The 14119-nt window shown below is 25.6% G+C and overlaps 1 protein-coding gene across 1 annotated transcript in view; it reads right to left on the bottom strand.

The window, feature by feature from the left end:
* Window positions 1–10617, bottom strand: part of LOC107451935 (uncharacterized) — a 143439-nt gene extending 132822 nt beyond the window's left edge. Inside the window, exon 1 of the mRNA XM_087153547.1 lies at window positions 10237–10617. Coding sequence (XP_087009673.1) covers window positions 10237–10338 — 102 coding nt within the window. The 5' untranslated portion in view covers window positions 10339–10617. The remainder of the gene's footprint in view (window positions 1–10236) is intronic.
* Between the last annotated feature and the right edge of the window lie 3502 nt (window positions 10618–14119).

The following is a 14119-nucleotide window of genomic DNA, read 5'->3' as shown; positions in this document are numbered from 1 at the left end:
TAATAGCCTTATCAAGCGCAGACATCATAAACGTTGTCTAATTACAATGACGTTACAAGGTCAAATGTGAATAAATAGGGCATAAACTAGCTGGACTGTTGAAGCAAGACCAGCGAGTTCTTAATAATTCTCGGTAAGAAATTTAGAGCAAAATAATAATCTCAAAAAGTTAAAATGTTTATTTTTATACAAGTTAGTAAGCAAAAAAACATAGCAGTGTAAAATAGGCTGCCAATGAGGCGAAGAAAATAGCTATTTTATCGAGAAAATAAAAATAACCAAAAGTTTTTCTTACATTAAGGGTTTTATTTTTTTATTAGGTTATATATTATAAGTTTCAATTAATCTATTCTTGTTTATTAACCATTCAACCGAACTGAAAATAATAAACACGAATTTAGCATTTTTTAAAATTTTAATTCAAATTAATTCTGTAAATTCGAAATTCTACTCTATTATTAGAAAAAAGCATTATTTTCTCCAAACATATTACGTTTAATTGTATATAAAAGCAGTATAAATAAAATAGTATAAAACTAGCAGATATTATAGCTTCCACTGAAATTTTAAATAATGTGTTTCTTCCCCAATGACTTGGAGTTTAATAGAAATAAATTTGATAAATAAAATACATTTGTAAAAATATTTAATTTTTCAGACAATTTCACAAAAGTCGTGTTGAAATAAATGCTATCATTTAAAACTTCTTTTTTTTTTTTTTGCAAATTTAAATATTTTGAATCTATCTTTTTTTTCGTTGGCTTAGCTATTTCTACTCGTTTCGATGCATAATCAAAACCCGGAAATTGGTTTTTGTGTTCACAGAATTATTTATCTTCTTTCTCCTACTGAAGAATACTGTGCACTCTGTGGTTATATAATTATTATTACATTTAGTTTATTAAATGTTCTTTCCTCTTTAACAATTTCCTTCCATTTAGTTAATATAAAAGTAATATAAATAAAATGTTACTATATGCAAGTTATAATCAAAGATTATATACTTAGCGGTATAGAGAAAATAAAATAAGTAGAAAATACTCCATTATAAAGCCTCAATCAATATGATTATTAGGATATAAATGATGTATAAATGGTTAACTCGGGAACGGTTGGAATTGATGAATGAAATATATTAGTTTTATAAATTGTTTCATTTAACTATTTTTCTTTAAGAATTTAAAAGTTCCAAGTTTTACAACTGTTGTATGCTCTGTAAAAATTCCTGGATCAAATTACGGTAAAAAGTACTAACACTGAGGATGCCAGCATGTTTTTCCGTAAGATCCATTTTCACCGTAAAGTTTTAGGGGGAAAAAATCTGATTTACCGTAGTTTTTACAGCAATACTTATTGTAAAATAACTGTACCACAATAATTAAATCAGTATTACCATGAAAATTAGTGTTTCACTTTTACGGGAAAAATAAATCTTACATTGGTATGGATTTTATGGACACTGCATTCTAGGTGTCAGTACTTTTTACTGTAATTTAATTCGGAATTTTTTACAGTGTGGCTTTTGCTATTTAAAGCAAAGACGAAGCTTGTTGGTTGTGTTAGTAACAGTATTTATTTAGTTTGTGCTTCTGAAGTGCTTATGACCTTTCTTTATTATTATATTCGGTGTTTGTAAATTTTCTTCTAATTTAAATAACACGAAATTCTGAAAATTAAGCAATAATAACTAATACAATTAAAAAATTTCAGACATGAATCCTACATAGAAGTATAAAATAAACTTATAAAATATTAATTTCGTTCTATTGTGATAAGTAGAATATAGTAATTTTTTATTAGAAGTAATTAATTTCGTTGAATAACTGTTTTATTTAATACAGGTATAAGGGAGCTCCGTTCCAAGGTCGCTTCGCTCCCTTATGGCTAAGTGATTATTTTTGTTTTATTAAAAATGAAAAATAAGCATTTTTAAAAATTAAAAACCAGCAAATATTCAACTGAAACACCCCAAAATGTTTTATTGTATAAATACAGATTGGGTTCCACACATTGATTTTCGATTCGATTGGTATACAGTATTGACCAAATCATTTTGCTCGATTGCGCGATTGTAAATTTATCCATAAACTTGTTTTTGAAATTTTTATTTCACTTTTGGGTACTATAAAAACTTTTTAAAAATATTTTTCGTGTAAGCAATTATTCAGTAACTATACACTTTGAAAAAAACTACCAGAATACGGTAAAATTAACAGTGTTTCTGGCTCGATGGGAGCACCGAAAGCTTTTACCGAACCACTTTGTTAACAATTTTAGTAAAACTAACGACACAGTTTAGTTTTAAAATATGTGATAAAAATTTGGTAAATGTGGTGAAGTTTAGTAATTTCCTCACGATACCTTAGAGCAGGCATAAAAATGTTTTATTCGGTTAAATTTACTCCCCAGTTTTGTGTTTTTTACTAAAGTGGTAATACGAACTATAATTTTGAAAATCAGAATTTTTGGTAAACCGTTACTTTACGAACAGAAAAATTATCAAATGAATGGTTTAAATACCGCATACTTTGATTTTATTAACCACAATCATGTTTTCTTCTTTTTTTCTTTCTTTTTTTTTACCAGAAATATTATAACAATAAAATACGGTAATTTCATCAGAATTTTTTTCTCTTCGTAAGAAACGATAAATCCTAATATTGCTTCGGAATTTTTTATATTCCTTATTTCAATTGCATACGTTTACTAAATCTAATTCTAAATAAAATTTATTATGAAAGTAAATATAATCTATTAAAGAGAAAATTAACTTATTTGCTTATTAAATTAATCATAAAAAAATAAATATTTGCCTTTGAGAATCTTGAAATTTGGCTAATACTTTTGATATTTGTCTAATTTAGTGGCAATAATTTGAAGTCCTGAACGTGGGTTATGTTTATGAAAACGAGTATTATATTAAGATAGAATATTTACGTCATCGTAATAGAATATTCTTTTCTGAGAATTAAATCGGTTGACTAAGCTTCCTAGTTATACAGGTCAAGTATTTGTTTGACCTATAAGATAGTCATAGTCATAAAAATCTCGAGTCGGAAAAAAAAGAATCTTATTTGCTGATTTCCTAACTTCTTTTTTTGTCTTCATATCTTCCGGGTTAGCAATGCGGGCACAAATTCAGCAAATCATTTCATGGTAATTTAAACCATCGTCATTCGAACTTGAAGTTTCCATTGTCTTTTCCGTCGCTGACGCAATTGAATATAATATTTTCTTTTGGCAGGTCACTCAAAATGAGATTTTAATTTTACTATTTATGTATTTAGAGTTTTTCTTTCTCAAATAGAAATTTAGAATAAACTTAGAACATTTCGAAATGGATTGTCTTTAGATTTAGTTGAAAGCGGTTTTATCTGTCATTGTTAACACAGTCGGATAGTTAACAATAACTTAAAAATCAATTATAAGATTTTCTATTAATATTTAATAGAAGGATCAGTTTTATGGGATTGAAATTGTTTGTGATGACACCAATTAAAAAATTGGCGCAAAAGCTATGTGGTTTGTAAAGTGATTTACAAAAAAATAAATAAATATTAGTATTAAAATTTTAGACTTGTTAATTTATTATATCTCTTGAATTGTTTTCAAACAACGGTCCCAATCTCCTTTTTTTACAACACAGCCAGGGATTTTAGAGTTTTTCAGTGGAAAGGCCAATTAACTAAAAACAATTTATTGCATAAAATGTCAAAACCCTTCGATCTCAATAAGTTTTAATTTTATAACTTGATTTTAATGGAATCACAAGAGAAGTATGCTCAATGTATTAATCGTGTTATGAAATGTCAAAATCGTTTTTTTAAACACGCAAGTTCAGCAAAAATTATGAGAATAAATTATAATTATGAATGTAAATTCAAAAATATATATTAAGTACAATTGAGGCTTAAAAAGGAAAATCATGGTTTGATCAGCATATAATAATCTCAAGACATAACAAAATAATCACGAACAAAATCTTTCTTAAATAAAGGCTTAATTTTTTTTAATTAAGGTTAATATGCGACAGTTAATCCGAATTAATCATGTATTGAATAAAAACAAAGGAAATTTTGGAAACAATGAGCAATTTAAGAGTTAAGAGGAGCACTATAAGAAATGAAACTAAACAGTTAGTTGAAATTCTATGAAATAATATGATAAATATGAGAGAAATAATGATTCCATTGCTTGCAGAAAATTTTTAATTAGTAATAATTTTAAATAGTAATTAATGTACCAAACGAATGGAAAAATATGTTTTTAGATTTATTTTATTCAAATAAAAGTTTATTTAGAATTTTAAAAACTAATTTAAATTGTTCAGTCATTTAGGATATGTTTGAAAATAACATTCATTAGAAAAAAAATCTTTAATCATGTTACCGAATCACATTTATCTCAGTTTCTATGTCTATCTCCTCAGTTCTTAGTTATCTCAGTTTCATATACTCGTGTTTCATTTTTCATTAGCTTCTTACTAGTTTTAAATGAAAATTAACACGCATTGTATTAAGGTGTTTACTAACATATTTCCTCAAGTTTCATTTTCTGGATACCCGAAACTTTTCCCTCCGGGCCATTAAACAATATTTGAAAAAAGTTCTTGGTATTGTTTTATAATAGAGATTTAATAGTTATTCTCTTTTAAAGAAACAACAATATCTCCTCCATCAAAGATTACGCACTTTCTCAAAATGATATTGTTAAGAATGGATAAGAAAATTTCTCTTTTAGTGATAACATCTGGTCAAAAGTGCGAAAAGTAAATATAATAGCTGAAGATGGTTTCCTTTTTCTTCCAAAATGACCCATGGCATTGTAAAAAGTATTTCTTTGATGTTCTAACAATGGGAAGAGCTTCATTTGAAGTTTCAAACGATTTTCAATTATGCATTTTCTTTCTTGTTAAATATTTCCAAGCAGTGTCAAACGATTTTTTTACCTTTGCCAAAACTAAAAATATAAAAAAGCTTAGAAAACTACATTGTTAAGAGAATTTCGATCTCGGTGATAATATCTGCTCTAAAGTGTGGAAAATAATCATAATAACTATACATGGTTTTCTCTTTAGCGTCTCATTGCATTCATTGAAAAAGTTTTTTTCTTTATGTTTTAACAATAAGAACTTTATATTAAAAGCGCAAACGATTTTCGATTATGGGATTATGTATTTTTTCCCCATTAAATATTTCAAACTAGTGTCAAACAACTTTAACTTTATTGCAAAGAAAAAAAAATTGACAAAGACAGTATGTAATAAAGACAGAAAAAAAAATTTACTTTTGATATAATCGGAAAATCTATTATCATTAATTTCAATCGAACGAATTTGAGGAAGAAGCCAGACAGCATATTTAAATACAAGGTAAACAGATCTTAATCTTGATTTAAGTGGGAAGAAATGATAGCAGATTTTGAATTGTGTGTATTAACTCTGTGTAAAAAGTGTAAGTCGGAAGTTAAAAAGATACATATTTATATTATATTCAAGTTAAGAGGAAACGTGTAATTTCTTTCCAGGAAAATTCCCATAACTGTTTGGGTTAAATGGTCTTAGATAACATTTTTTTTTTTTTTTTTTTTTTTTTTGCAAATGTGTTTTTTGGATAGTTTTTTCTAAAGGCTTTTCCTCATAAAAAATGCCAATGTTGTTAAAAAATTTTTTTATTTTATTGCTTCACTTTACATACTTATTTTAACATTAATCAAAAGCTTTCAAATATAATTGTTTTCATTGAAATGTAAATCAATGGAATGTAAATTATAACATTTCAAGCTTGAATGAAACTGAAATGTATTTTGATCAGTGCTTTTATTATTGACATATGCAGTGTCTAAACAATCTTTAATGTATTGGACTGAAAAATTTTTCAAATAGTCCAAGCAAACATTGTTAATTCTAAATTTTGTGAAATGAAATTACTATTATTTTTTAATTAACAAATTATTAAATGTTTCATATAGATCAGGAGGGTTATAATAAAAAAATTGCCCTATTGCGTTTATTCATTGATAAAAAAAACTGAAATAGTTTATATATATATTGAGATTGAGAGTCATGCAATATAAAACATCCAAATACCTCTTTCAGTAATAATAGTTATAATTATTATAATTTTGCTAGAATAAAAGTTAAAGAAAATGTTACTAAATTTATGAAGCTGGAAACATGCTTTTATATTAAGTATGAAATTTAGAATTGATAGCAATTGAATGCTTTCAAGCAAAACATTATTGGATAAAAAAGCTTTTTCTAAATGATTTTAAAGACTTTAAAGTCTTCCAAGCTAAGAATCGTTTTTATTCAAATAATTAACTGCTTTTTTTAAAGATATTCTTGCATTCATTTTTTAACTAGCTGTACAGAATTATATATTTTTTAAAAATTTTCTAACAAAAAAAAAAGATTTTTATAATAAATATGAATTTTAATTGGAATGTTTTATTGGAAGTAATTCCAAAAAAAAACATTATTTCACAAAATAAATAATTACTCGTTGTTACAAACTAATTTCAATTGAATACATGGGGTTTTCAAATTTGAATATTGTTTATTTCGGCTCTATTTTGAAACATTTTTGCTCAATTTTCAGAAACCCTCTTTTAAGTGTACTACTTGCGTCACGATGACAATTCCGATATTAATTCTCGTAAATTAATTGTCTAAGATAATCTGAGGTATCGAAAATTTATTAAAAAAAATATTGAGTGCCCATTTTTAAATAGAAAACTATTTTGTATCAATAGTGAATGTGTAATAGATAGAACAAAAGTATCAATATAATTCTATATTAGCTGTAGTTAACATTATTGTTCTCCCACCTCGAGAAGTGCTCTTATAAAATTAGGAGCAGAATTAAAAGTTAATTCTTTTACTGTCCTTTACAGTAAACACAGTTTTCAGTGCGCTATTTTTAGTTTAATAAGAACATTAAATGACGCATCGTTTATTATCATCGCCATTTTAATTTAATCAGGAGACATCTAAACTAAGAAAAATAATTGATCTAATATCGAAACAATTAAAAATAACTTCATTTGGTGGACGCGGAAACTAAAGAATGCCCCAAGGAGATCAAGGGCGAAAAAGTAACTAACTATTCGAATAAAAAAAATTAACAGACATTGAATAGCGGTGAACAGGAAACTCAAGTTTGGTACCACTGGTTGGTGTTCATTGCTCCAACAAGCAGTGAATTGCATGATTGCTGATGGAGGAATATTCAACCATCATTAAAAGGAAATGGTGATTCCTAAGTTGGGCTTATCTTTTATCAATTTGAAGCATTCCAAATAAGCTAAAGTGGAATTCCTGCTATAATTTATTTATATTTCATGGTGTGGTTTGTAAACTGTCAAACACCTAAAGTAATAAGAATAAAGCAAAAATATTATTATTTGTGCTTTATTCATGCTTTATAGAGTTATTCACGCATAGCACAGAGTATATATTTTTTTCCTCATTTGGAGCTAAAGAAAAAAATGAAAATTTTCTTCGTTGTTGATAAAACCTATTACTGTAAAATGTTCATAATAAAAATTTCGTCTAATGGAAAAAAATTACTATTTTTTATTTTATTTTTAATATCATAAACTTCGCCAAAAACAATTTAAATAACCCTGAAAACAACTTATTAGAAAATACATAATAAATAAAAAGGTGAACACGAGGTCTCACCAGGATTCAAGCTAGGAAAATCTGCTTAATTAGAGAATGCATTAAGCCTTGTACCAACCTGTCAAACTTTATAAATGGCTTTAAAATTAAATAAAAAAATGCGGTGAGCTTTCAGAATACTTTGGGATGATATACAAATGAGGAGATAGTTTTGTTATACATTGGTGAGTTCGCGTTTCGTCAAAAATCACGTGATTTTTTTTTCTTTTCTTTTATATATTTCTTGTTTAGCACTCAAGAAGAACCGGTACTCATCTTCGTAACATATCTTAAAATTTTTAAAGATGTCTGCAAACGTGCCGCTTAATGTACCCCTTGTGCTATTGTACTGCTTAATAAGTACTCAAATATGCTAATTAATCTTCTAAATTAATCTTCTAAATTTTACTTTTAAAATAAAATAAAACTTTAGAAGAGGAAAATATTATGTTTTAATAGTTGAAATTTTTTAATTATTTTTCATTTTAGCTTGCATTCTGAAAAGGAATTTTAAATTTTTAAATGTATTTTTAATATTTATTTGAAAAGAAAAATATGCAAATTTAACTTCTAACTAAAATATGCAAATAACTTTAACTAAAATATGCAAATTAACTAAAAGATTCTAAAATTTTTAAGTGAAACCAAAAATTATTAAAAACAAATTCAAGAGCAAAAATCGAAAGTAATTGATAAAGAAATTTTTATGCGTCTTGAAAAATATATATAGACATTAAATTGTTCAAAGAATTTTTAAAAGAATTTAAAGGAATTGAAGAATTCCAAAAATTAAAATTATCTTTTTCTTGTTCTTAAAATCTTAAATGTACTCTCTATTCCTTGAAGTTTTTTTTTTTCGAAAAAAACATTATTTTTTAAAACAACCAAACATTTTATAATTTAGTTTCTTTCCAGTAGCTATATCTACAATTTTAAAATTTGAATTATTCCGTAATTATAACCTTTCATAATTCATCTTTTTAAAAAATTAGTATTTAAGAATCAGAAAATCTTTCTCGCTTAAGTTAAATAAAAAACAAATTAAGGATTAAATATAGATTCCGAATTTCATTCAGCTGTCTTTAACGAAATGAAAAATGTGTGAATAGGAAATAAATAAATAAAAATAATCAAATAAATAAATAAATTTGATTTCCCCAATTAGGTATGTAATTTCACTTTAAAATCTGTTTGTGAATGGTGTAAAATCATTTGGTCTTTTAAAGCTTTAATATCATTATTATGTGCAATTTTATTTAAGTATAATTTAAAATAAATACTTTCCTTTTATTTTAGATTATTTTACTAAAAGATATAGTTATAAATCATACATCTATTAAGCATAGAAAGTTTTAATAATATAATTTTTTTTTTGTTCAGTGTACATTGTACATAATAGCATTATTTTAAAATTAAGTTCACATCACATTTTCAATCTTATCCCCTGCTTTTTTTCATAAAAAAATTATCTTTCGTTAAGTTATTCGTTAAGTGGCGTTTTTCAAAAAAGTAAAATAGAATTTATTTTAAAATATTTTCAATTTTTGTAGTTTTTCTCATTAGTAGGTATTCATTATATAGTATGTATTTATTATAATAATACATACTATATAATAGCTATTTATTAGTAGGTACTTATTATAATATATGGATCATAAAGGGTTATACGTAAATTATGACGATTGCAACATTGTATTCAGTGTTCTAAAATTGTAACATGCATTTATTGCAAATATTTTTTGTTTTGAATAGAGTAAGTTGTTTTAATAAAGATTTTTGTGCAATTAATTATGCATAATTTCCTATTTATATTTAAAAAATCGATAGCACAATTATTAAAAATCAACAAAATATTAAAAAAGAAAAATGTGTTACGGTTAACGTTTTTCAATAATTTATTACATGCAAATTTTTTCTCACTAGAATCCAAAAACTTTTTACATAACATTATTTATTTAAATAAAATTCGTAGTAATTTTTTATTAAATATTATTATTAAGCATTACTGTTGAAATTATTATTATTATTAAGTATTAGTGTTTAAATTATTTTTATTATTAAGTATTTTTGTTTAAATTATTATTATTATTAAGTATTATTGTTTAAATTATTATTATTATTAAGTAATATTTGTTCAAAAAAGATCAGTAATGCATTTTTTAGCTAAAATATATTATTACAAGTGCAAAAACCTCTTAATCGTCTGTTATTGTGTAATAACCCATTATCACGATAAAATTTTCTAGAACGTAGAATACTCTGCAATGATGTTTCAACTATATTAAAGTTGCATCACCAATATTATTAAGGCTATATGAGTAAATAAACAAAGCGAACAAATAAGGAATATTGAAATACAGCATGTACTGTGTACTCATTGTTATCGTGCATTATGCCATTAAAATAACCACATACCCTTATGAGGAATATTATACTATAGTAATAGGTCAATAAAGCATACAGTTTGATAGGGCTCTCTATAAAATAAGGGGTGGGGTAGATGGCAAAACAATAAATTGGGAGAACTTAAAATTTTTTCATTGCCAATGAATAAAATAAAAAAATAAACTTACCTGAGAATAAGTAAAATGAAATCCAAAACACAAAATAAATGAAACAAGCACTAAACGCACGAAAACAATCGAACAATTTAACTCCATTTTGAGTTTCAACATTCAAATCTACCAATAACACAATAGATTTTCTTCTTCGAAATCAACGTTTTTTTATAACTTCAACTTTCTTTTAATAACATCATCTCTAAATCCGGAAAACATTCACAAATAAGTTGTCAAAATAATCCACAGGAATGTAAGGATTATTGGAACGACAGTAGAATCCTTGGCACGAGTTTTTTAAAAGTATCGTTCAACACTCGTGCCAATCTGAAGAAGTCGGCGACACGGACTCTTCTGTTGGTAGACCAACTACCTCCGGGCGAACATGCAACAGGTGAGGGGATGGGGGATTCTACCTGGAATCTTAATAACATTGATGGAGAGGAACTTGTTCTTCAAGTTCTCGTATTTTTTCTTCCCCTTCCCTCCCTACAGTCACTCTTTTTTTTCGTTCTTTTTTCGTTGCTTACATAATTTATATAAATTTTTTTTCTTTCTTTTTTTTCTTTACTTCTTGAGATGTTGGAATTTTTTTTTCAATAGGAGATAGCTGGAAAATAAGGTTTTTCAATGAAAAAGAAGTTGTGTTTTGTTTACATATCAATCCGGCTCCATAACAAAAAAGTTAAACGAAATAGTATTTTCATTTGAGAGGTTTCACAAAACAGTTTCAATGAAATTTTTTTTCAATAGGAGATAACTGGAAAAAAAAGGTTTTTCAATGAAAAAGGAGTTGTGTTTTGTTTACATATCATCTGGTTCCAAAACAAAAAAGTGAAGCAAAATAGTATTTTGATTGGAGAGGCTTCAGAAAACAATTTCAAGTCTTACAGCGTGTTTGGCTCTTTTTCATATTATTTATTTTTATACAAAATGGTACACAGAGAAAAAATTCTGGTAAAATGCATAATTTGGAAATATTTTGGAGAAAACAACAATTATTCAAGTGAATAAATCCAAAATGTGCGGTATTTAAACCATTCATTCAGTACTTTTTACCGTTTATGTGGTAACCGTTTACCAGAACTTCTAGATTTCAAATATATAATTCTGATTACCTCCCTTTAGTAAATACAAATTTGAAAATTAAATTTAACCGAATAAGTGGTATTTAAGCAATAAAAATTTTATTGCACATATAAAAACATATTAATTATTTTTTTTTTAGCTTCGGTAAAAATTACCAAGTTTTTTGGTGTTCCCTTAGAGTCAGAAAAGCGGTAAATGTAGTCATATCCTGGTAGCTTTGACCACACATTTTTTTCAGTGTAGCGACGATAATAATACGAACGATACTAACTTTTTCTTGTACTACTGTCTTTCTTTGTTCCTTATAGAGATGGGAAATATATAGGTTCAAATTATCAGGGGTGATTGTGGGTTCAACTCAAAAATCCTGAAAATTTCTTGAGTAAAATCATTCAAAAAGTTAATATCTTTATAAATTTAAATCATTGAAATTTTCAAAACATCTTATTCTAAATTAATTACATGCTGCATAATTTAAATGAATAATTATGTATAAGTTTACTTTTATCTCTAATCACATTTATTATTCTACCAGAAAAAATATTTACAAATGAAAGAGATGCCAAGTATAAATTCTAGTTCTAATATTTCTAAATAAAATATACAAGACTTTTTATATATAAATGTGATCGATGATTTCTTGAAACTTCTGGACTTTGGATTTCCGGAAACTTTCGGATCGAAAATCCGGAAATCCGAATTTTTTCCGGAGCACAATCACCCCTGTATTATGAAACATCGTTATTTTGTAAAAATCGCAAATAAAAATATTTTAGAAATCACTCTTCTCATATATCGTGAATGCCTTGCTGTACGATAAATATAGAATAAGATATTGTGAGTTGTAACGAGTATTATCAATAACGACAATTATAGAATACGATATTACCATGAGTGTCGATAAAGTTAGTTAAACAAGAAAAACATCGCAATGCATGGGGAAATATCAATATTTCCTAATGATATATCATGATGATACATCATGATGAAAGAATATGAAACATATAGGTGATAGGTACATACCTGATGATAGATTATAAAACATATATATATCTGGCCTATATATTATAATGTATCGAAAGAAATTGTAGACATTATTTGAAAATGCACACGATGTATTGTAAAGTTCAATATTTCAAGTCAATGTATCGCAATACACGTTAAGAAAATATTGATATTTTCTTGCGTTATATCATGATATATTGTAAAATAATAATATTAAAGCGCAATCTATAATAATATATCTAAAAGAAATCGCGAAGTTTTTGACATTATATCATGATGTATTTTGCAATGTTAATATTTAAGGTAATAAATCGTTATATATCTGAGGCAAATAACGATATTTCTTGAAAATATGCCGCGATTAAAAAATTTCCGCTATTTTTGAGAATTTTTTTTCTATTCCATGTATTATTAAAACTTAGTATTATTTATGTAGATTATTTTTTTCATACTGCAGTAATCGTGATATATTTTGCGATATTAATATTTCAGGCTAATATACTGCAATATATACGTGATGTATTGTGAAATTCATTAGTTCAAGTCAATGTATTGCAATATATGCTAAAAAAGAATATTGGTATTTTATTGTATTATACCATGATATATTGTGGAATATTAATATTTAAGGACAATCTATAGCAATATATCAAAAGGAAATAGCAATAGTTTTGACGATATATCATGCAGTATTTTGCAATGTTAATATTTCGCGCTAATATATCGTAATATATTAGAGGTAAATAGCGAAATTTCGTGAAGATATACCACAATAAAAAAATTTCCGATATCTTCAAGAAAAAGTTTTTCTATGCATTACTAAGACTCATAATTATTTATGCAGATAATTTTTTCTACAGCAGAAATCTTTATTACTTATCTTTTAATTATTCATTTCATATTAAAATAAAATTATATTACAACATATGTTACTTGCCTGTAATATTAATATCTAGTCATTGTTCAACTAATGCTCTTCACGTTGGAAATAAAAATGAAATATATAATACTTAATTATAATAATTTTGGAATAAATATATACGTTTTAATAATTAATCAGTCAAATTAAAATAAATAATGTATTTTATAAAATTTGGTTAATATAATTTAAAAACGAAATATACTTATAAGTTTAGGTCTGAAATTATTATGTTAGCAAGTAAAGTTTATATGTCTGCAAATAAAGTAAAATAGTCAGCAATGAAGCCAAATACTAGCTAATAAAATATATTATACGTTATAAAAAATTCCGGATTACATTACGGTATAAAATACAGGTGTATCATTCATAAATCCATCTTTACTGTAAAATACTACACCGCAATTTTTACAGTAATATTTATTTAATTAGAGTAATTCAGTGATTTTACGGTAATTATTACTGTAAAAATGACGTTATCAGATTTTTTGTTCCGTAATATGTTCCAATAAAAATAGATTTTACGGTAAAAAGTACAGGCACCCTGAGTGCTGGCACTTTTTACAGCAATTTTTTACAATACATTTGACAAGATTTAATTTAAATATAATTTTTTTAAAGAAAATAATGAATTATATTATGAATTGAATATCAGCAAGGAAGGATAAATTGAAATATTTATTTTCAGACTATAAATATCTCAGAGCAATTTGTTCACATGCTTTTAAAAATAAATTCTTTTAATTTTTTATTCAATATTATTTGAGCTAATTTGTTTATATTATTAAAATGAAACTACAACTGATACTCACTGTCCAAAAGAGTTAAAAAAATGTCCCAACGGAATTAAATAATTTCAGTTTAAAGTGAAACATTATACTTCTT

Source organism: Parasteatoda tepidariorum, chromosome 10 (genome assembly GCF_982258835.1).
Source record: "Parasteatoda tepidariorum strain Cologne lab strain chromosome 10, Ptep-v5.0, whole genome shotgun sequence".
Lineage (NCBI taxonomy): Eukaryota > Metazoa > Arthropoda > Arachnida > Araneae > Theridiidae > Parasteatoda > Parasteatoda tepidariorum.
This window is presented reverse-complemented; position numbering and strand designations above follow the sequence as displayed.